Here is a 22,413-nt window from a genome sequence, read left to right as displayed (position 1 = left end):
GCCTCAATGCATTTTTGTATTCAATTACTCGAAGAATTGTTTCATCCCTAGATCAAACGTGTAAAAAAATCTACTCCTTGCTTTATAATTCGAGAACAGTAGCTAAGCAACTAACGCCGCTATGCTATATAGCACTATACAGCGTCTGCAAATACATTTAGGTTGTACATCTCTAAGGAAACTTCACTTTCTTTTTCTGTCATGTTCCTGTTGAAAAACCTGCTCTTTGCAACACACTTGAGTAATTAGGCGTAGTCACCAAGGGGGCACTGAGACCGGTGTTGTAACACAGCCTTGATCTACATATTGGACTCAGGTGTGTTAGATTAGGATCGGAGTGAAACTCCCCGTCACACAGCTGCTCTGATTAGGATGAATCAGACCCTGGTGGACCAGTGCAGAGAATTATGGGTAATTTGATAAATCCATTACTGGGCATAGTGTTTCCACCTCCTGCGTTCCAGCCTGTCATGGCATGCAGAATGAGGCACTCACCTGAATGCCCAGGCCGATCTCCCTTATGTAATCCGCCACCCACGGCAGCCTCTCACAATCGCTTTACATCAGCAAGGCAGATGTAGATTTTTGTACAGATTTGTTTTCCCTTTTTGCAAATTTAGCTTCTTTTCCTGCCATTGTCTGACTGTTCTTCTACTGTTTTTCTGTTTTTCCTTTTCTTTCAGCATTTGTTCGACACTTAAGGAGCATAATGTTAATTACTCCCCGCCGCCTTCTGCCGTTCTGTCACAGACACGTCAAAGCCAATCTCCATGCATCGTTTAGGTGTCAGTGTTGTTTACACGCTGGGTATGCATTTGTGCCTCGTAAACACATTTTGCCTGCTTGGCTCCTGAACAGGCCAAAGCAGGCTAATGGTCACTGTGTGGCGATCCTGATAGGATGTGGCTGGCATGCATGTGGGTATGACAGTGTGTGTATGTGTGGCTTGATATGGTTGCCCAATTACTGTCCATTGCAGAAGAGAACAGCCGTCACCCCTCTCTTTCTCTCCTGTCATGTTGTCCCTACAACAAGACAGACTGCACTGTGCTCCCACTGGGAGTCATTACTACAGTGAACACACACACACACTGTCACAAGTGCCCATGCTTCAAGCAGTACCCAAGAATCTACATTCCTACACACCTACACACTCATTTACACACACACACATGTAGTTACATACAGTTGAATGTCACACTGCTTTATTTCTTTTCCACTGACAACAGATGATTTTACTCTCAACTCATAAAGCAACTATTAAAACTCAACAATTCTTATCCGTCTGCTCAGTATACATTCTTAACCACTGCATGCTGCAAAGCAACAGGCGTCTTTTCAGCTTCGTTAATCATTTACACAAAACCGTCGTTGAATATTTAAATTTGTTTGTTGTTCTGTAATGAAGCTCATGATTAATTGTGAACGGATCCGAGAGCCCCCCGAATCCAGAATCTTATTCTGGTTGTTTATTGAAATTCCCCGCTTGGCCAATCATAACTCGATTTTCGAGATTTCACAGCTGTGGGCTTATTGTATTAATATCTGATTATATTATAATACAATATTAGATTGTGTTTGTGAATCCAGCTCGTGTTTATTTTTATTTAATTTTAATAGTGAATGTTCATTGTTATTGAAATCAAAACGATCATGGTTTTCCTGAATATTGAATATAAAGGCTTTGTTGGGAATCAAACGCTTTGCATTGTATCACTTCAGCACTAATGGCGTTAGACAACAGAATACTCAAAGCCACATCAGGACTTGTATCTTTGCATTTTTTGAATATGCAAAATGGACACACCCTACTTCTTGTATTCTGAATCCTGTATTTGCATAGTGAAACCTTACAAGCTTATATGTTTATGAAGAAATCCTGCCTATATAAATACCAGACTGAACATTCAAGGTCCCTGGAAAAACTATTACTTGTAAAATACACACAGTATATAGTATTTATAAGATTCTTCACTTAAAGAAAATATCAAATAGACCTTATAGACAGAGTGTTCAATTTGTATGTCAGAATCTTGATTGTTCCCATCATCAGTGAGGACATCATGATTTTATCCTTTTTGCATTCTCATGTGTTCCACTATTAGTCCTAAAAGAATCACTAGCTTTTCATATTCTATTAGTCTGACGTTATCTCTTGGGACTACCATTTTTCTAACCATTACTGCAGCTCCTTATCTATTAGCACAATGTTTGGTTGGTGTGCTTTGACTTGTTCATCTGTCTTTATACTTAAATCCCAGTGGTTTTTTGATTCCTCATGTTTGTTCTCCTAAAGCCATTAAACCTGTATTTTTCTTGCAGGTTCTTATGTTTCGATTTCCTCACACTTGGTTGTACAGTGTATGCTGTCAGCGCATACTGTTTCTGCTTACTGTCTGAAACCTTCTACTGAATCCTGAATTATTTGTGTATTGTGCTTTCCAGGCCTTTGTAGAATTGACCCAATGCAGCTATACTTCTTTCTCTAGCTTTCTAGTGATTTATTCTATGAAAGTGCTTATCCTGCAACCTTCTCTTTCATAGCACTTCAGACTGTTGCAGCATTGTCTCATCAGTTCATCTGTATGGGGTATTGTTTGGATATACACCTCAATGTTTCAAGTCTCATCAAGTTAATGGAATTTCATAGCCTGTTGTACAGTGTCTAAGTGTTGAATTATGTGTAAAAGGATCCAAGCAGCTGCTGTTTCTTCACTAAGTCGACTTCTTGCGGCAGCTGGATTCCTGTTGACTGGCAACTTTGATCCTCTTCTTCCTATTCAGTTGGCTCTCTGTCCTACTTTGTTGGATTTTTTTTCCCCTCTGTCCTTCTAGATTTTGCCTGATGTATTTTGGAGAATCCTCCATTTTTTTATGTAGACGTCCAGCTTGTGTCTTTAACATGGATTTGATGTAGCTCTTGTTTTATTCAATTTGCTAACAGTCAGCTAACAATCAGCTGATTTGCAAACATCATTGGCCTGAATGCTCTTGTCTTGGTTCTAAGTCTGAACAATGCTCTCGATTCTCTTCAAAGAAATTCAGCAGCAGGGCGACATTGCCTTACATTTACATTTACATTTACGGCATTTAGCAGACGCCCTTATCCAGAGCGACGTACAAAAGTGCTTTAAATCTCTAGTAATGAAGCTGCCATTCCTTTTATCTCTTTTCTCTAATCCAGTCATCACACTAAGCATAAGTTTAGCTACATGAATTGCAACCAGAAATGTTGAACTTAAAAAATATATCTGCTTTTTTGGAGATCTAACACTAACATAACAAAACCCTGCACTTCCCCACCTCCCAGTAGTAGTCGTATTGCTATTCCGCATTTGCATTGTTCCCTTATTCAAATGTACAAGGAAGCTAAAGCTTGTCAATTCTTAGTGAAGATCAGGTTACAGGAGTTCAGATCTTTGCATAACAGCAGTGGCCCTTCATAGTATCTACAGTACCACTCTTGATAGTGACTTGGGCAAATCAGCTTTTAAAGTGGTCCTCCAGCAGCCACTGAGGTTTTCAGTGCGAAGGCTCTCAGTATTATGAACGCTCCTATTGACCTTGAACAGCTCTAAGCATTCTAGTAGTCAATCCAAGCAACCCGTAATTTGATCTGCCTGAACTGGACCTTTTTTTTTACCTTTTTTTTTTTTTTTGCATTGCGAGAGGGTGTTGGATTTGTTTTTAACTCTTTTCTTGCCAGTGCTCATTCATTTTAAATGCACAATAAATGTTGTTTTTATTGTTTATTTCAGAAATGTCTTTATAAATATTTTTTATGTATAAATTATATTTCTAATGTAAATTACTTTGAATTGCATCTTTGCATAAGATGATTAGTATTTTTGTTATTCTTCTTTTTCTTCTTCTTCTTATTATAGTAGTAATATTGATGTTGATTACAATGTACTAGTGTAGTGCATGCAGGTTCTTTAAAATATGAGTGTGTCAAACCCATGTCTAGAGACTTGAACCCCCATGATCCACAGCCTGGTACTGTAGCTCATCACATACTTATTACTGTACACTTAATTACTAATGATTCTTACTTATCACCTATTAATAAAGTGATTAATATTTACAATGCTGCCCTGCTTGCTTTGATCAGTGGTTTAACCATCTCCTGATTTTATGTTTATTCCCTTGTTTCTAAATATTGCTTTGGTTTGCCTGCATTAGGGTTCAGTAAAACCAGAGAACCTGCACTTGTCTATTTGTCTGTATATATATATATTCTTCCCGTGGGCTCACCACCTGCAGGAGGGACCGCAAGGGACGGTGCTGTGAGGATTGGGCAGCAGTCGAAGGCGGGGGCCTGCTTAGACTGCTGCCCCCGAGACCCGGATTACGGATAAGCGGGAGAAAATGAATGAATGAATGAATAAATGAATAAATATATATATATATATATATATATATATATATATATATATATATATATATATATATATATATTTTAGAGTAGTCAATGTGCAGATGGATAGCAGTACAGATTTACTGTCCTCTGAAAATAACTCAACGTACAGCCATTATTGTGAAAATAACTAGCAACAAAAGTGAGTACACCCTGAGTAAACATGTCAAAGCTGTGTCCAAAGTGTCAATATTTTGTGAGAACACAATTATGTAGCAGTGGCTTGATCCTCCTTGGCATGTAATTCACCAGATCTTCACATGTTGTTTCTGGGATCCTCTTCTACTTCTCTATAATCCACACCATGGTGCTTCTCCACCTTCTCCACAGGTGCTCAATAGGGTTCAGGTCTGGAGATATACTTGTCCACTCCATCACCTTCAACTTCACATTCCTTAGCAAGGCAGTTGTCATCTTGGCGATGTGTTTGGGGTCGTTATTATGTTGGAAAACTGCTGTTCAGCTTAGAAGGGAGGGCATCATGTTCTGCTTCAGAATGTCACATTACATGTTGGAATCCATGGTTCCCTCAATGATCCGCAGCTTCCCAGTACCAGCAGCACTTATGCAGCCCCAGACCATGATGCTACCACCACCATGCTTGACTGTAGGCAAGACACAATTTTCTTGGTACTTCTCACCAGGGTGTTGCCACACATGTGTCTTCAGCAAACTATTTGTGGGCTTTTTTGTAAACCAGCCTCCTTCTGGGACAGTGTGCGGCATATGGCTGAGCCCTGACAAGCGGACCTTCCGCTTCTGCAACCTCTTAAGCAATGCTGGCAGCACTCATGTGTCTGTTTTTAGAAGCAGCTTCTGCACCTGACGCACAGCACGAGGACTCAACTTCTTTGATCGGTTTCTTGGAAAACCTCTGTATGATCCTGGCCACTGTACTGTAACTTAGTTTCAGGGTGTTACCGATTTTCTTATAGCCTCGGCCATCTTTGTGCAGAGCAACAACTCTAATTCTCAAATCCTCAGAGTTCTGTGCCATGAGGTGCGATGTTGAACATCCAGTGGTCAGTATGAGAGAATTTTACTCAAAGCAAATTGTTCCTAATATAAGATACACAAATTTTTCCTGGCAAGCAGACAAAAACATAAACATGATGAATACGGCAAATGGCTTTTTCACTTAGGGTGTACTCACTTTTGTTGCCAGCTATACAAGCAGCTTATTCACTAAAATATATCCAAGTTTCATTTCTATAGTATTTTCCCTTGAGAAGATATACAAAAAAGGTTTCTGAAATAAGAGGGGTGCACTCACTTTTGTGAGATACTGTATATATGTAGATGTGTATAAGTGTGCACCGCAAAGCCGTGGCCATCTGTGGCATGCTTTGCTGTTTTCCCAGGGATGCCGTGTGTGTATGCGGATCTTTGGCAGACTTCATTAGTTAAAACAAAGCGACTTGTCCGTTTTGTCGGCTCCTCCAGCTTAATTGATACTGATTTGCTGATTGGCTCTCACGGGGATTTCAAGTGTGTTTTGTGTCGTTGCCAGTACTGTTTTTTTCCTCCTCTTTGCACCGGGAAAATGCTCAATGCCTTTGCTTTTTTTTTTTCATAAAAAGCACACACACACACACACACACACACACACACACACACACACACACACACACACACACACACACACACACACACACACACTTTCTACTTGTACTCTTCATTAAAGCTTAATTGAAATAGCTCAGGTAATTTTGAAAATGCCTGCATTTTTTTTATGCTTGCTACATTGAACTTTCGCTCAAACATGCACAACCGCACAAGGATGAATGCAGCTCTGCTAATTGGCACAGTTTGTTTGTACCTTAAACTTTTATCCTTCTTTTCTGCTCACTTATTTTTCTTTGTCTTTTAGTACTATTAGTGCTGTGTGCAAACGAGCAGCGAGAGTGTTACAGTCAAACTTGTCCTTTCCTCTATTTGTGTTTATGCATGTGTGCAAGATCTCTCAGCTTTATATCAATCAAAAACATTGCTGTGGTTTGGGGAATTGCACGTTTATTAAGGCATGACAACAGCTCAATCCTGCCTTGCGTTCAGTGTGACAAAATAATTGGATATATAAAACCTACACACATACAATCTACATCAATAGCTGAATAGATCATTAATGAACCATAGTATACCTTCAAGGGCAGTGTACTGATAGATCTATGGTTGGAAACAGTGGACGAAAACCAGCCATGACTAAGTAGTCAGTGCGAACTATCATACCGGATCACCAAAATACGTTTCGGTTTCTCCAGCTGTGCTATTAAAGTTCATCTCCGCTTTAATGTCATAGCCATAAGTGCAGAAACGGTTCATAAAGCGTCCAGGCTCTCAGAGGATCATCACTCTCCTCGCTCCCTGAGGAACAATGGGATTACGATGCTCATATGAAGGCCAATTTAAACTATAATCAGAGATGAAATCATCATATGATCTTATTAAAGAGGATTAAGCGCTGACATTTCTTACCCAGAACGCCCTTTCTAATTCAGGGTGACATCTAAGTTCATGACCGTACTGTGGACGGAGAAAAAAAAAAAGAGGCGGAGAGAGACTTATTAAACATGTATTGCAGGTTCCATGTGGAGATTATTAGTAATAGGTCTTGGTTAGCTCTTAATCCATTTGCATAATGTGCTCTGTGTATTATAAAGGTGATGATGATGATGATGATGATTATATTGATGATGATGATCATCATCATCATTATGATTATTATTATTATTATTATTATTATTACTGAGTTTAGAGTTTAAAGTAATAACATAATAACTATCAAATTAAACAATTATCATCTTTCTCTATTAGGAAAATCTGAACATTTCAAAATTGGCTGCAATTTGTATTCCTTTTATAGTTCATTTTACAGTAAAGCCCAATTATTTAGCAATTTACTGTTATACAATAAAAAAAATAGCACAGAGAAATAAAATAATTTTTTATTTTTGCCTCACAACATCTAATCCAGATTTAGTAAAAAAAAAAAAATAGCACCATTATAAATCACTAGTCCTGATACTGTGGTCAGTTACAGAATTATAGGCATTTTAGATCAATAAATGGAAAAATAGGCAAAAGAATGAAACAATTGTTGTGGTTAACTTCATTTCAAATAAACAATATTAAAACAAATCTTGAAATAAATGTATTTGAAAAAAAAAACCCTACATGAATAATTTTCTTAAAATAAAAAAATAACCACACAGAAAATAAACAAATATAAAATATAAAACAAAAACCAAGAAGACTTTTATAAGACAATATAGACACTTTTTCAACTTAACCGAAGTTTTGCGCCAAACAATTAATCAAGGTATATTATAGAATAGAGCTTTTTTTGATTATTTATTGTTCAGCAATCTTTTCACTCCTTACCACCAGTAAACCATTCAATTCAATTGTGCTGTTTAAGCATCGCTTCCACATTTAGTCCCAATTTGCTCTTATAATTCCCTTCACTTCTCTGGAAAAATGTTGAATGCAGCAGAATTCTCACAAGGTGAGAAAACATGACCATATAACCCCAATTTTATCATCCCTACACTGGCTAGCTGTTAAGTTTCAAATCTACTACAAACTATTGCTACTTACTAACAAAGCCCTAAATGGTTTAGCTCCCATCTATCCAGTCTTCTAACACGCTACAATCCTTCATGCTCGTTGAGATCTTAAAATTCCAGAGTTCCAGTCGTTCCTAGTATAGCAAAGTCCACTAAAGGTGGTAGAACATTCTCACATTTAGCTCGTTAACTTTCGAATAGCCGCCCTGACAGTGTTCAAGACTCAGACACGCAATCCCAGTGTAAGCATAAGATTAAAGAGGTAAGCGTAAGATTAAAGACGTATCTTTTAGCAAGGCCTACACACACAAAACACATCACATATCATAACCTTGTGCTCCAGTAGATGTGATCAAATGCACATTATTATCTTGTTATTAGCTTGCTAATAGTATGAAAAGCAGCTACGCTAATTTATCTCCACTGCTTCTCTTTCTCTACCAATCCGGAGGCATCCAGAGGTTGCACCAGCTCCAGTTGTGTCCCAACTCATTAAGATTATTGACCTTCAAAGATTAGATGCCGTCCCCGCAAACATCCCGAGCCATCTAGACATGTACCAGCGCCACATGTACCAGCGCCATAACGTCTTAATTGCTACTCAGAAAAATAACATTCTACATCTGCTGTCTCTACATTATTGAACATTTAAAGGCTCTGGCATGGAAAAGCTGGTGTTGGATCTATAATGATCTCAAAGGTTAAGCTATTTTATGAGTTGCTCCTGAGCTCCTGGTTGAACAACTTCAACTGACAGTATGAGACTGTAGAAAGGACATCATTTATATTTGCACACTCCGCTCATGGTATTTTTTTTTTTTTTACTCTACTGTGTATTGTTTTTATGATTTATAATCACACTCTTGATATCACCCAAATGAGCATGGGTTCCCCTTTTGAGTCTGGTTCTTTTTTTAATACCATCTCGCCCTAGGCTTGCTTATTGGGCATAAATACACATAATTCACTTTTATCTAAATTTATTTATTTTTTATTCTGTAAGGCTGCTTTGAGACATTTTCCATTGAAAAAACGCTCTGGAGATAAACCTGAACTTGAACTTTTGAAGTGTGCTTATGGACATTTGTGGACTGGAGTAAAAATGTGTGTGCAGGTTTAAAAATCTTGGAGGCCAATTATGCCCAATTATGATGTAGCTGAGGTTGAGGAGCATTCAGAGACAGAGCTTATGCACGTGGTGACCCTGTGGGCATTTCTACCACCGGGTTCGAGTTTATACCTGACACAGTACATCGACTCAACTACAACAATGTATTTTTACTTAGGGTTGTTTTTTCTTTCCTTTTCTGTTTATTTGTATTGTTTTTTTTTTATTACAGCTCTGGTAATTTTAATATTAAATAGGCTTGTTCTTTTTTTTCCCTCACTCGTGATGGACCTGTGAAGCGCTGTGCTAATTAGCGTGCTGTTCTAGCATTACTAACTGGGATCTGTCTGGGGTCTTATAGTGAGAAATCTGCCCATGAGCGTCTGTTCATTTCACCAGCAGTCCCAGAGCGCTCTTATTACAGTGCACAGCTGCTGAGGTTTGTGTTTTTGTGTGTGTATGTGTGTGTCTGTGTGTGTGTGTGTGAGAGATAGATAGAGAATGAGAGAGAGAGAGAGAGAGAGAGTAAGTGTGAGTGTTTCATTTTAAGAGGCCCTTATTGCTCAAGAGCATAAGCTGTATGGTTGAATGCACTTTGCTAGCTTCTCTCTCTCTCTCTCTCTCTCTCTCTCTCTCTCTCTCTCTCTCTCTCTCTCTCTCTCCTCTCTCATACAGAACAAAATGCACACAAGCACACACAGAATGGTCTATATGGAATAGGCGTGTAGCTGCGAGTTTGGTTAGTGTGTGTGTGTTGTGTGTTGTATGTTAGTGTAGGGGGTAAAGCTGTAACAAAAGTAGGGCAGTTAATGCAGCCCAAAGCTAGCAGCAACTCCCCATGGCAGGGTGCTTTCCCGCACACTTACACACACACAGACACACACACACACAAAAACATACAACATGCACATATAGGGCAAAAGCTTGAGGCCAATCATCTGTATATTGCTGGAGTAATAGGCAGTGAAAACTGGCCAGGAACAAGCAGTGTGTACATGTAAGTGCACATTGTGTGTGCATGCGTGAGTGCGTGTGTGTGTGTGTGTGTGTGTGTGTCTGATCCGCTCAGTTGGAGATGCTTCCTCGTGTCAGGTCCTGTGTCAGCGGGAGAATTGCTGTGTTATTCGGGCGGGTCATTATTTGGCAGTGGCGCTATTTGGCAGAAGTTTTATTTGGCAGGATCGCTATTTGGCAGCCCTCCAGTGTCCTGCCATCAGGTAATGCACTGCTGCGTTTGTGTGTGTCGAGGCAACCATCGAAGTCAGTATACAATCACTGCTGGGCCACAATATTGTTGTGTAACACATGAACATGTGCCAGATTTTACGTTAGTATATTTAATCTGAAAATGCAAGCCACTGAGATTGAATAAAAGATCAACCTATAAGCACTTATTATATTATTAATTAATATTCTTAAACTCCAATTTAAGGATTGACTCAATGCTTAGTGAGTACATATATAAATATTTGTAAAAGCTTATTAGTATATGTATGTATCACTAGGACCTACACAAGGCACACTGACTTACACATGGACATATTGCCTGGTGATTCGAGTGTAATAGAAGAAGAATTGTAAAAGAAAGAAAGCGAGATCTGCACATCTATTCACAAAACCATGTGTGTCAGTACTGCTTCTGTAAAATTGCCAGATTGCTATAATCACATTAACAGTTATAAATGCTCAACCTTCCAATATTATGCAGGCATAGGCATAGTGTGTTACGTTATTTTGGGAAGAAAAACTGTAATATTTAGGACTATAATGCCTCATAAACTTTTGACTGTGGGGGTGATGAGTAATGGAGCTTAGTTGAAAGATAGATAAGAAGGAAAGATGGAGACAAAGAGAGAGAGAGAGAGAATGATGAATGAGATTGTCGTTTTCCCCCTTAAGCTTATGTAACTCGCTGTGTGTGTATGCGTGTGTTTTATGTGTGAAAGTGAGAGTGAGAGAAATCTGGGTTTACATGAGTAAATGCATCCTTTAAGCGGTTCTTGTCAAATGAGGCCTATCGATGTATTTCAGAACTCCTTCCTCTCTCTATGCCTCTCTCTTTCGCTGTCTGTCTCTTTCTCGCTCGTTCTTTATGAGAAATGGGAGGCGTAACGAGGCAAAGTGGAGTGAGTTTATAGCTTTGACTTGAGGAGGGCTGCTCTAATGTGCACATCCCAGTTTGCCTTCCTGTGCAGCTCATTAATACACCCCACATTCTATGACCCAGTTACTTTATAGGCCACTAACTGGTGTCACGGCAGAATGAAAGTGACTGATGAACGTTCGCTTTGTAATTATCATTATAACTGACTTTAGCCTAAAGGTGCAATTTTTAATTACGGTGCTTTAGAGAAGAGGTTTTTGGTCACTGAGATCTTTAATGATTCAATGAAAGACCTTCTTTTAACACGCTTCCTTAACTTTCATGTCCACTTTTACTTAAAAAAAAAAAAGATCAGTTTCACTAGTAGATGTCCCTAATATTCAAAAGTTATTTTTTTAAATGTGAAAAAAGCCATCAGAAGATGGAACCCATTTATTTGAAATCCCATAAAAGGCTTATCATCTAATCTTTTCATTGTCTAATTATACTTAAATAAAAATCTTATGGGGATTTTGGGTTAAGTGATCAACATGGCTTCTTCCAAAGTGTGCCTTTTTCGTGCTAATGGCTACATTAACGCCTGTCAGTTTGTCTCATCAGTTTGACATTAATGCACAAAAGGAGTTTACCGGGGCATGCTTCCTCTTCGACTGTTCACTCATGCATGTTGTGTTGTTGTCCCAAGGTAATTTGTGTTTGCATAGACTACCCTAAATGTTACCAGGCACCTGAACTTAACATGTTTTGGCTACCGTTATGATTATATTTTGTGTAATAAATGAATTGTAACTATGTAGCTAGAAAGGAAGATAAAAAAATAAAACTTGTTGTGAGAAGTAACCGATTTTAAGCTGCCTCCATGCCATGTTAAAAAGATTCAACACACTGTTTTGGCAATGAGGTAAATCTTTGAAAGGTGGAGGTTTAACAGCAAAAATATTTATTTAAATGTCATTTATTTTCTATTTCAGTGCATATTTCTCTAATATTTTTACACCGAAACTGAACTGTATTTTGCATATTGATTACTCATTTTACTGTGTCAATACGATTGTCTCATTCTGAAACATGTAAATTCAGCAGTGGTGGATGAAGTACACAAAATATGTATTTGAGTTAAAGTAAAGATTAGCTAGGTAAAATATACTCCAATAATAGTACAAACTTTCACTTTAGAAAAAGTACAAAAGTATTTGCCTTTAAAATTTACTTATATATCCAAAGTACTCTGATTTATTATGGCTATAATTGTATGGCACAAGACTCTTTGCTTAATCAACTCAGTTTATGTGTAAAAAACTCTAACTCTTAGCACAACAATCTATTAATAGAATGATATTAATGAGTCAAACACTGATTGATATCTATAAACATTTTCATGAGCCCAACACCATCTTTTCAACTACTTCAGAAAATTGCGTAAATAAGGGCACGGGTGCTGAGGCACGTTAGAGTCCGAAGTTTTCCCTCTATCATATATAACTCTGAAAATGTTCTACTTGCTGTTGAACTGATGCTGAACTGTATGTTAGTGTAAGCAGATTCACATTTACACTGATATATTATTATTATTAAAATATCATAAAATCTTAATTTATATATGGCATGCATTTTTTATTTTTAATTTTTATTGGAGGACCATATAATGCTTAAAAGGGACACTGCTACAGGATGCTTAGAACCCCTACTTCCTGTATCTCTAATTGATCTCATATTACAATAATCATTGTGTTTTCTAAATCCTCGATGTTCTAATGCAGTAAAATGGTGGTGAGGTTGTGCAAAGTTCCCTCGTTCATACAACGCACTCGGTGGTCCAGGGTTCACAGATCCAACAATGATTTCAGATTCAACTGTGTGTTTGTGTTTCCAGTGCCACACCTGTACTCAACTCACACACTCTTTGGGAGATTGAGCAAGCGCTATGGGAGTATCAGCTTTAGTTTGACCTGATCGAATCACACACATTCAGTCACACACACAGCACAGCTGGAATGACCTCAGCCTTGGCACTTTACACACACACATGCACAAGCCACAAATCATAACTTATTCTAAACTGGAACCAAATGCTCTTCCCTGCGTTCAACAGCCAATGCTTTTGTGGCCAAATTGTGGCTTTTTTTTTTTTTATTTTTTTTAGCTTTTACAAAAGTTTATGCTGAAATCTTGCATGGAAACCACAAATCATCTGGGTTACATTAAGCAAAAGTGAAGAATTGTGAATTGATAAACATATGCATGTTCTTTTTTCATGTTTCATTTTTGTTTAGTTTAGTTTTTTTTACTCCATTGCCTTTGAAAGCATTAGAAGTTTTTCCCAGGTTGAACTAATTGCTTTCTAATTGATTCCTTTATCACTAAATTCGGCCCTGATAAACAGTTTAACGGTGTGCATTAGGTCGTGATACTACAAACCCCATAATTTATCCAACCTTCTAAGCTTGTGCTAACATTGAAATCTGATGATTTGTATTACATAGACCACGCTGCCTGCATAGTTAATGTTATTTCTAGTGACAAAAGACATATGACATGGACACCAAATTAGCAGATTTCTTTTGGACATTTTACAGCTGTTCCACACAGCTTGATGTCTTGAGGGGACAATATAGGCTAATCATTTTATAGTAGAAGCTAATGTTTTACAGCTAGCACTGGTTTGGTTCTAGTGTGTTTCTACAGTTCGAGTTTGTCCTATTCTGCATTTTGCTCACTAGCTAATGATATCAACGATAATGGCATCAAGTAATTATCAGGTCGTCTACAAAAACAGCATTTAAATGCAAGGTTTAGCAAGTTGCAACAGTTGCTGTTAGCTTGCTAGCTCTCTTGCACATATGTGTGAGAGTGAATGGTAATTGCAGCTTTTGCTTATAGCGGTACTCTGGGTAATAATTTCACGTAATGTGTACCGCTAAAATGGACCAGCATCTGATCTGTGTTGCATTTCCGTCTTATACTGTTACACTGAGTGTTCGTGGGATTCGGAGTGACCCTGAGCAGAATAATGCACTTAATGTGAAGGAGTAAGAGAATCATAATGCTAGAGTTAGCAGGCTAGTCCTTGGAATGACTCACTCAAAAGGCTCAAAAGTCTCAAATCCTGCTGTAGATTTCAAGTGACTGGATGAAAATGATGATCAAGTGATGTACACACCATGTAAGAAGAGCTCAAATCGTGTACATTTACACAAAGCAGAAGGAAGTTTTATACATAAATGTATGTAATATTTATGTAATTTATGTGAATACTCAACACAGATGGATATAATTTTCTTTTCGATTTTTTGCAGGATTCATGAAATGAATTTGTGTTGTTACATGAAGCAATACACAGTGCATGTAGAGGGCGTGGCCTCAGAATCCATGCAGTAAGTGTGCTGTGTGCATGTGATTGATGAATGTGCAGGGTAGAAATTCAACTGAAATTGAATTGTATCTGGTTGTTTGAAACAAGATTACCATGCAAGATTTTTTTCCAACTACATTTAAGTTTTTTGTTACTGGCTAACCTGCAATTCTGTAAATCCCCAGTTAATTCCAATTCATTCCTCTTAATTCCGATATATTCCCATGAATTTCCATGGAAAGTTTCCAGTCTGGAAAATGCCTGAAATTGTGCAACCCTAAACATGACCTCATATTTATGCGGTATGTGTGTTGATGATGGAGAGCTAAAAAGACACACGAATGAGTTCAATTTCTAGGAAAATGATCATGATGCCTGATGTGGTGGAAGCGAGAAAAGTACCACGGAGAGAAAGACAGAGACAAAGAGACATTAGCTTTCCCCTGCATTATTTCGATGAGGTACTTTCCTTCTGAACGGAGAAGTGCGTTTTCAGCCACATTATGAAGCGAGCAGAGAACGTGGCACTCGCTCGGTGAAGTGTCCCTCAGCAGATGCTAAAGTTTAACTCCAAATGGCAGTTAGTTCCGCCCGTTAGCTACGGTTAGCTCGTATAAATTAACGGAATTAGCCGAATTGTGTATGTGTCGGACTGCTGGTTGATCGGGTGCCGAGAGAACGGGCGAAACGGTGAGCTGTTTACACCATCAGTCTTCTTGCTGACAGCCCAACAGTGTATTTAGTTTGTGTGTGTGTGTGTGTGTGTGTGTGTGTGTGTGTGTGTGTGTGTGTGTGTGTGTGAGTGCATATGTGTGTGTGTGTATTATTGAGGCTTTAATGTAGCAAACGACACAAGTGCTTATGATGCTGCCAAGCTGTCACTTTGTCTGTTCTCACCTCTGCCTGTGTGTGTGCATGCACTGTTGAGTGTGTGTATGATTAGTGTGTGTATATGTATAATCACTGTAGTGTACACGCCTATGTAGGAAATGTGTTGGCCTATTGTACATTAATATGCCAGTTAGGGTTATGTTGCCATTTCTCACCTTTGGGTGTAAGTGCTGATAAATGCACCTATATATGTGTGTGTGTGTGTGTGTGTGTGTGTGTGTTTGTGTGTTCTCGTCATTATTCCTCAGCCCTTGCTGTTGGTGTCTGTATTAGCCTGACAGCAGCCAGTGGTCTTGCTGAGCGTCTTTGAAATGCAAAAAGCAAGTCCCGGCTGCGCGCGGACTCTGTGTGCGTGCACGCCAGACACGGCATATGCCGTCGTTTTTCATATCACTCGATTCATCAGGAGAAAGTGAGCAAAAAAAAGGAAGAAGAGCTCATTATTAATAAGCGAATAGAATAGATGGCGTGTGTCCATTTTTTTTTCTCTGGGTGCTGTCAGAACCGCAGCGGTGCGCACTTTGAGCCTTCAACTAGGGGCCAATTTATTAACATGCAGCAGCAAGTACACACACACACACACACACACACACACACACACACACACACACACACACACACATATGGTTAGTGTGTTGTGTGTCAGATTGAGAAGGAAAGCTCGAAGCGAGAGCTCATGTTCAGTTGTCGTGCTAAGTGACGCACAGGGTTGGCCAATGTGACCGGTCCCCAATTGATTTGTTTCTTTCATTCTCATTTGCTCTCTCTCTTTCTCTCTCTCTCGCTCTTTCTTTATGAGATTTCCTTTTCTGCTGCTGTTTTCTTTCAAGTACGCTGTTTTTGTGTCCTTCCGGGACTAATTCGTCTGGGTTTAAGGAACAATCACAAATTTTACTCTCACTTCCTCTCTGCTTGACTTGCTCTTACATAGAATACCCACTGTGCACATTGACACACACACACACACACACAGACACACACACACACACACACACACACACACACACACACACACACACACACACACACACACACACACACAAACACACAAAAGTAGCATTGTGTGCTACTTGCAGCTGGAGTGATATGTCAGCATAATACTTCTATATTTTGTAACTGTGAAGCAGTCATACTTATGGATTATGCTCTGGATATAGATAGTGATGTCATACAGGAAATAGGAAAGGAAGGAAATGGGGGAGGAGCACTTTTGCCTCTTTCTTTCTCTCTATCTATGTACCCCCTTTCTCTTTATCATGTTAATTTGATTTAGTTTTTTGTTTTCTGTCTCCCCTTTTCTCATTTTCACTGCTTATTTCTGCCGGTTGTAGTCAGCAACCCACCACACACTCCATATGTCTGTTCCCTCTCCCTCTGTGTGGTGTGTTTAAAGGAAAAATGTGTGCGTGTGTGTGTGTGTGTGTGTGTGTTTGTGAGCAGATCTGTGAATTCACTTGTGTCTGTGTGAAGTATGCAGTAAACGTTATCACGCAGGCTCCAAATGCACTTGCGGGCCATGCATGATTTCTCTACAAACAAACACACACACACACACACACACACACACACACACACACACACACACACACACACACACCCCAGTGAGCACATCTATATATATCTAAGAATATAAGAACTTTCACTAATCTTGATTCTCTCTCTCTTTCCACCACAGACAGGATGCCAGTGATCTCTCTGGGAGCATACAAAGGTACGAGGACATCTCTTTCTCTCTTTCTCTCTTTCGATATCTCTCTCACTATCTCTCTCTTTCTTACGATTTCATTCTATTTATCCTTACCTTGCTCTCCATCTTAATTCACCAGTCCACACTCCCTACACACAAACACACAGCTCTCATGCAGACATGGTGGATATATGGTTGTTTTCACCGATTACTCCAGACCTGAAACATCATGTTAGACTTGATTGTTTGGCACTTGTTTGTTCGAACGCATTTAATACGGCGGATCAGCCATGGAGCGATGATGATGACGGAAGGAAGCAAGTAGGGAAGGTGAAAAATGTGGCAGAAAGATAAGACCTAAAGATTTAGTATACATGTGGCTGACACAGAGGGAGATGGAGAGAAATGGACAGAGCGCAATGGGAAGAGAAAAAGATGGTGGGGTGCTTTCGGAAAGCAAAGCAAGGAGAGAAGGTGGAGAAAGAACAAAGAGAAAGATGGAGAGATGTGAATAGACAGACATGGAAAGAACTGTTGAAACATAGAGGCTAAGAGAGATAAAGTGAAAAAGTGAAGGGGGGGGGGGTGAGAGTGGGTGGCGCTTCTTTAATAAATGGCGGTTACTGAAATAGAAACATCTCTACCACATTCGGGATTCTGTTAACACCAAAGTGCCATTCCTCATCACTAGAGCGCCGTCGCCATAGCAGCCCGCTGCAGGTTACTGCCGACAGCCAGCTGATTGACAAGCGAGAAACATGTGGAAGCCAAAAAAAAAGAGAAACATGTGGAAACATGTGGAAGCAAAGGAAAACTTTTATTACCTGGTGTGGAGCATTGTTAATCCAGTTCCATATCTATCTATCTATCTATCTATCTATCTATCTATCTGTCTGTCTGTCTGTCTGTCTGTCTGTCTGTCTGTCTGTCTGTCTGTCTGTCTGTCTGTCTGTCTGTCTGTCTAGCTGGCTAGCTAGCTCCTTTTTTCTTTCAGTGTTTGTGTTTTCCATGAAGAAGCAGCAGCAGGAGAAAACAAGTGCATATGCAGATTAGGAGCTGAAGGTAGCAGGCTGAAATTAAATGAAGCCTATCTGGAAAAAGAAAAAAAACGGGGAAAAGGGTGATGTGGAAAGAAAAGAGAGAAAGTGAGCGAACAAAAGGAAAAAATAAATAAATAAAGGAGAGACTATGAAAGAGACAAAGAGAAAGATGGAAACGAGAGAGAGATTAAAAATAGGGCGCGAATGATAGTAATAGGAGAGATGGTGAGAAGCAGCTAGTGGGAGAAAAGAGACCTATGACGAGAAGAGGGAGGGAGAAAAAAGTGAGGGGAAGGGAGAAAGAGAACGAGAAAGAAGAGAGAAGGGAAAACAGGAGACAGGATGAGTGTGCGGATATATATTTGCAAAAATCATTATTGAATATCTTAGTCTTCATTCCACCCACACATAGACACACACACACACACACACACACACACACACACACACACACACACACACACACACACACACACACACACAAGATGTGAGGGGTTGATCCGATTATTGTTCTGTTTGAGTGTGTGTGTGTGTGTGTGTGTGTGTGTGTGTGTGTGTGTGTGTGTGTGTGTGTGTGTGTGTACAATTATAACTACCGGCTTCAGCACCATTTGCATAGTTAATTGCTTCCTTACTGATTTACAGAAACAAAGGAAGAATAAAATAAGGAAGGATAAAAGTGTGTGTGTGTGTGTGTGTGTGTGTGTGTGTGTGTGTGTGTGTGTGTGTGCCTGAGTGAGTGAGTAATCCTCCTTCTGTCGAATGCCTGGCTATTATTTCTCCCCGTCTCTCACTTTCTCGGCACTGTAACCCCAGGGTTGGGTGAGGAGTGGTGGGGTGAGTCGCCTGTCAGCTAATTGCATCTTTCTGTGGCGATTATGTTCTCAAAGAGAGAACAGGCCGTAATTACGGAGCCCGAATGCCGGTCCGGCCGAGCCGTTACAGAACTGTCATGGCCGCCACGTGGGAACTGCTCTCATTATCACCGCAGACACGGAACCGCCCCCTTCACCCCAGCAACCGCGCTAATTACCATCCGGAGCAGACCTGCCAATCACAGCTATTTATACCCCCCGAGAGAGAGAAGGCGAAGAAGAATAAAAACTACATTTATTAAATGTACAAGATTTAATTATTTCAACTTTAAGTGTCTGACACATCAAACTCTTTCGTCCCGTCCTGCTCGCCATCTTTCCTCTCAGCGCTTCTCAGCCAAGCAAATAATCCAAGGCAAAAGAGAATAAAAGGAAAAATGTGGATTTCGTATTGAATAGATCAGCTTATGTAAATTTTTTTAGTCAAGCATGATGATCCGACATGTTAATGTCTGTTTGTTCTTATCTTGCTCACCATATTTCTTTAACTGCCAATTAACAGATAAATCTTTCAAAAGGCACGCGTGTCAGTCAGCGGTAATGGGGACTACAGGCACTGATGGCTGTAGGAAATAAATCTGTGATAAATACCAGACTGCAGAAATCAGAGTTACTATACAATAGTACGAGCAATAAGCTGGTGAAGTGTTTTGCATGTTAGATTGAGACTAATTCATTTTTAAAGATGCATTTTTTACTCTTTTTTTGGAACATCCTAAGCTAATATTAATAATAGAATAAGTACAGCAATACACCAACCAGGCATAACATTATGAGCAGTGAAGTGAATAACACTGATTATCTCTTCATCATGGTACCTGTTAGTAGGTGGAATATATTAGGCAGCAAGTGAACATTTTGTCCTCAAAGTTGATGTGTTAGAAGCCGGAAAAATAGGCAAGCGTAAGGATTTGAGCGTGTTTGATGAGGGCTAGATGGCTAGTCGACTGGGTCCGAGCATCTCCAAAACTGCAGCTCTTGTGGGGTTTTCTTGAGGTTTTTTTGTAAAGCTGCTTTGAGACAATGTCCATTGTGAAAAGCGCTATAGAAATAAATTTGGACTTGAACTTTTCCCAGTCTGCAGTGGTCAATATCTATTAAAAGTGGTCCAAGGATGGAACATTAGTGAAGTAGCAACAGGGTAATGGGAAGCCAAGGCTCATTGATGGCCCATGTGGTCCGATTCAACAGACGAGCTCAAGAAGTTAATGCTGTTGATGCTCGAAGGGTCAGGACTCTTTTGGCAGGAAAAGGGGACCAACACATTATTAAGCAGGTGGTTATAATGTTATGTCGTTTGAATAAAGGGTACAAACAATTTCTCATTTTACTCATGATTTGAGTCGCATTCATACCACCCTCTTACTTGTCTATGATCCCTTTTTTCACTTTCATTTTGGCTCTCTTTAATTGTCTTTTAGCCTTATTACTATCCTTTTCAGGTTTCAGGTTTCTTGGTAGCATTTTCAACCACTTTAGAACCAATGATTTAGGCTTAAAATGCACAGGAAGCACAAAAGAGAACGCTTTGGGGCGATCTGTGGCACTCTTCATGAGCTAACATGAAACTCATGCATTTGTTTTACCAGGAGACTGAAACGCTCACGAGTTTCGTAGAGAGTCGGATTTGAGCTTCGAGCGTGCGACGAGTACCGAGGTATTACTGTGAAAATAGCACGGATCTTTTTGAAAATAAATACGCTCCGAAATCTCGGCATTGTCATGAAAGTTTTTTAGAATGTTCTGTACGTACTCTAAAGGGGTTCAAACCCAAAGGCCCTGGTGACAGCGAAACCAAACAGTCAGTCATCTATGCACTTTTGTTATACGCTGGTAGATAGTAGCTGTTGCTGCTTTAGGTTTACTCCTGGTTGCCATGGTTTTGCTGTTCATGCACTGCCTGTCTTCCAATGCAGAATCGCTCTTTGCATATCCAGATGTGAATAGCAGAATATTTCGAAGCAGGCTGAAATACTTCTTTGTAATATTGTTGCATTGTTGCCTTTTACTTGGCAACAATGCAACACGTGCCTATTAAATGTGTTTGTTAGAATCTTTTAAACATGACACATCGGCGTTTTTTCTTTTACTCTCCCTCCATTTTTTATCTCTCTGTCTTTTATCCAGATCACTATTTTTAAAAAAAGAAAAGATGCTCATTTAGAGTATGCAGAGTTTCAGAAAGCCCATGGCGTCTTTTTTTTTTTTATTAATCTAAGTGGTTATTCACAGCCTTTCATTAGTCTTTTAATGGCAAAACATTGGTTCAGGCATTGCACTGTATGAACTGCAGTGTATAGCCTCAGTCAAAAATGGGTTAGGGAGCTCTGTGGACGAGCTGCACCGTGAGGCCTAATCTGAAGTAGGGTTAAAAACTCTGTGGATGGGCAGCACCATGAGGCCCTGTCTAAAGTGGGTTAGGGAGCCTTGTGGATGAGCTGCACTCTGAGGTGTAGTCTAAAGTAGGTTAGGAAGCCTTAAGCATGAGCTGCACCTTGTAGCCTAAGCTAAAGTGGGTTAGAGGGCCTTGTGGATGAGCTGCACCATGAGCTCAATCTAAAGTGGGTTAGGGGGCCTTATGGATGAGCTGCACCATGAGCTCAATCTTAAGTGGGTTAGGGAGCCCTGTGGACAAGCTGCATCACATGGTTCGTCGTAAAGTGTTTTAGGGAGCTCTCTGGATGAAACGCATCATGCGGCGCAAGCTGAAGTGTGTTGCAGAGCTCTGTGGACAATTGTACTGTGATGTCCACTCTGAAATAGTTTATAGGTCCTTATGTATGAGCTGCACTATGAGACACAGTGTAAAGATTTTTAGGGAGCCCTGTGCAGTGTAATCTAAAGTAGTTTTAGTAGCTTTGTGAATGAGCTGTGCTCTGAGGCCCAATTTAAAGTTAGTTAGAGAGCACTGCGCACCTTGAGACTTCATCAAAAGTGGGTTATAGAGTTGTGTGGATAAGCTGCATCCTGAGGCCAAGACTAAAATGGGTTAGGGAGCCCTATGGAAGAGCTGCACCATGAGGCCCAGTCTTGAGGTGGATTGGGAACATTGTGACTGAGCTTCACCCTGAGGTGTAGTCTAAAGTTGGGGCTATAAAACTTTGTGGAGGAGCTATACAATGAGTCCCAGTCTAAAGTGTATTAGAGGAGCCCTGTGGATGTGCTGCATTATGAGGCCCTAGTCTAAAGTAGGTTATGAAGCTCTGTGGATGAGATGCACCTCGAAGTCATTGGTAAAATATTAAAAAATAGACTATAAGTTTGATGTTCGAAAATTGGAGCGTGTGTTAATGTGATTTTGGTTGCTACATTTATTGGTGGAATTGTTTTCGTCTAAATGGTGTGTTTAATTAGGCATCCAAGGACAGGGTTC

General features: G+C 39.7%; 1 protein-coding gene across 18 annotated transcripts in view; it reads left to right on the top strand.

Annotated features, from left to right (window-relative positions):
* celf2 (cugbp, Elav-like family member 2) overlaps positions 1-22,413 on the top strand; it is a 181,922-nt gene that overhangs the window by 28,449 nt on the left and 131,060 nt on the right. For all 18 annotated transcript variants that reach the window (XM_083528506.1, XM_083528534.1, XM_083528532.1 and 15 more), the window contains exon 2: positions 17,114-17,149. In XM_083528506.1, the coding sequence (XP_083384632.1) occupies positions 17,114-17,149 (36 nt within the window). The remainder of the gene's footprint in view (positions 1-17,113; positions 17,150-22,413) is intronic.

The sequence above is a fragment of the Silurus aristotelis genome (genome assembly GCF_946808225.1).
Source record: "Silurus aristotelis genome assembly, chromosome: 24".
NCBI lineage: Eukaryota > Metazoa > Chordata > Actinopteri > Siluriformes > Siluridae > Silurus > Silurus aristotelis.
This window is presented reverse-complemented; position numbering and strand designations above follow the sequence as displayed.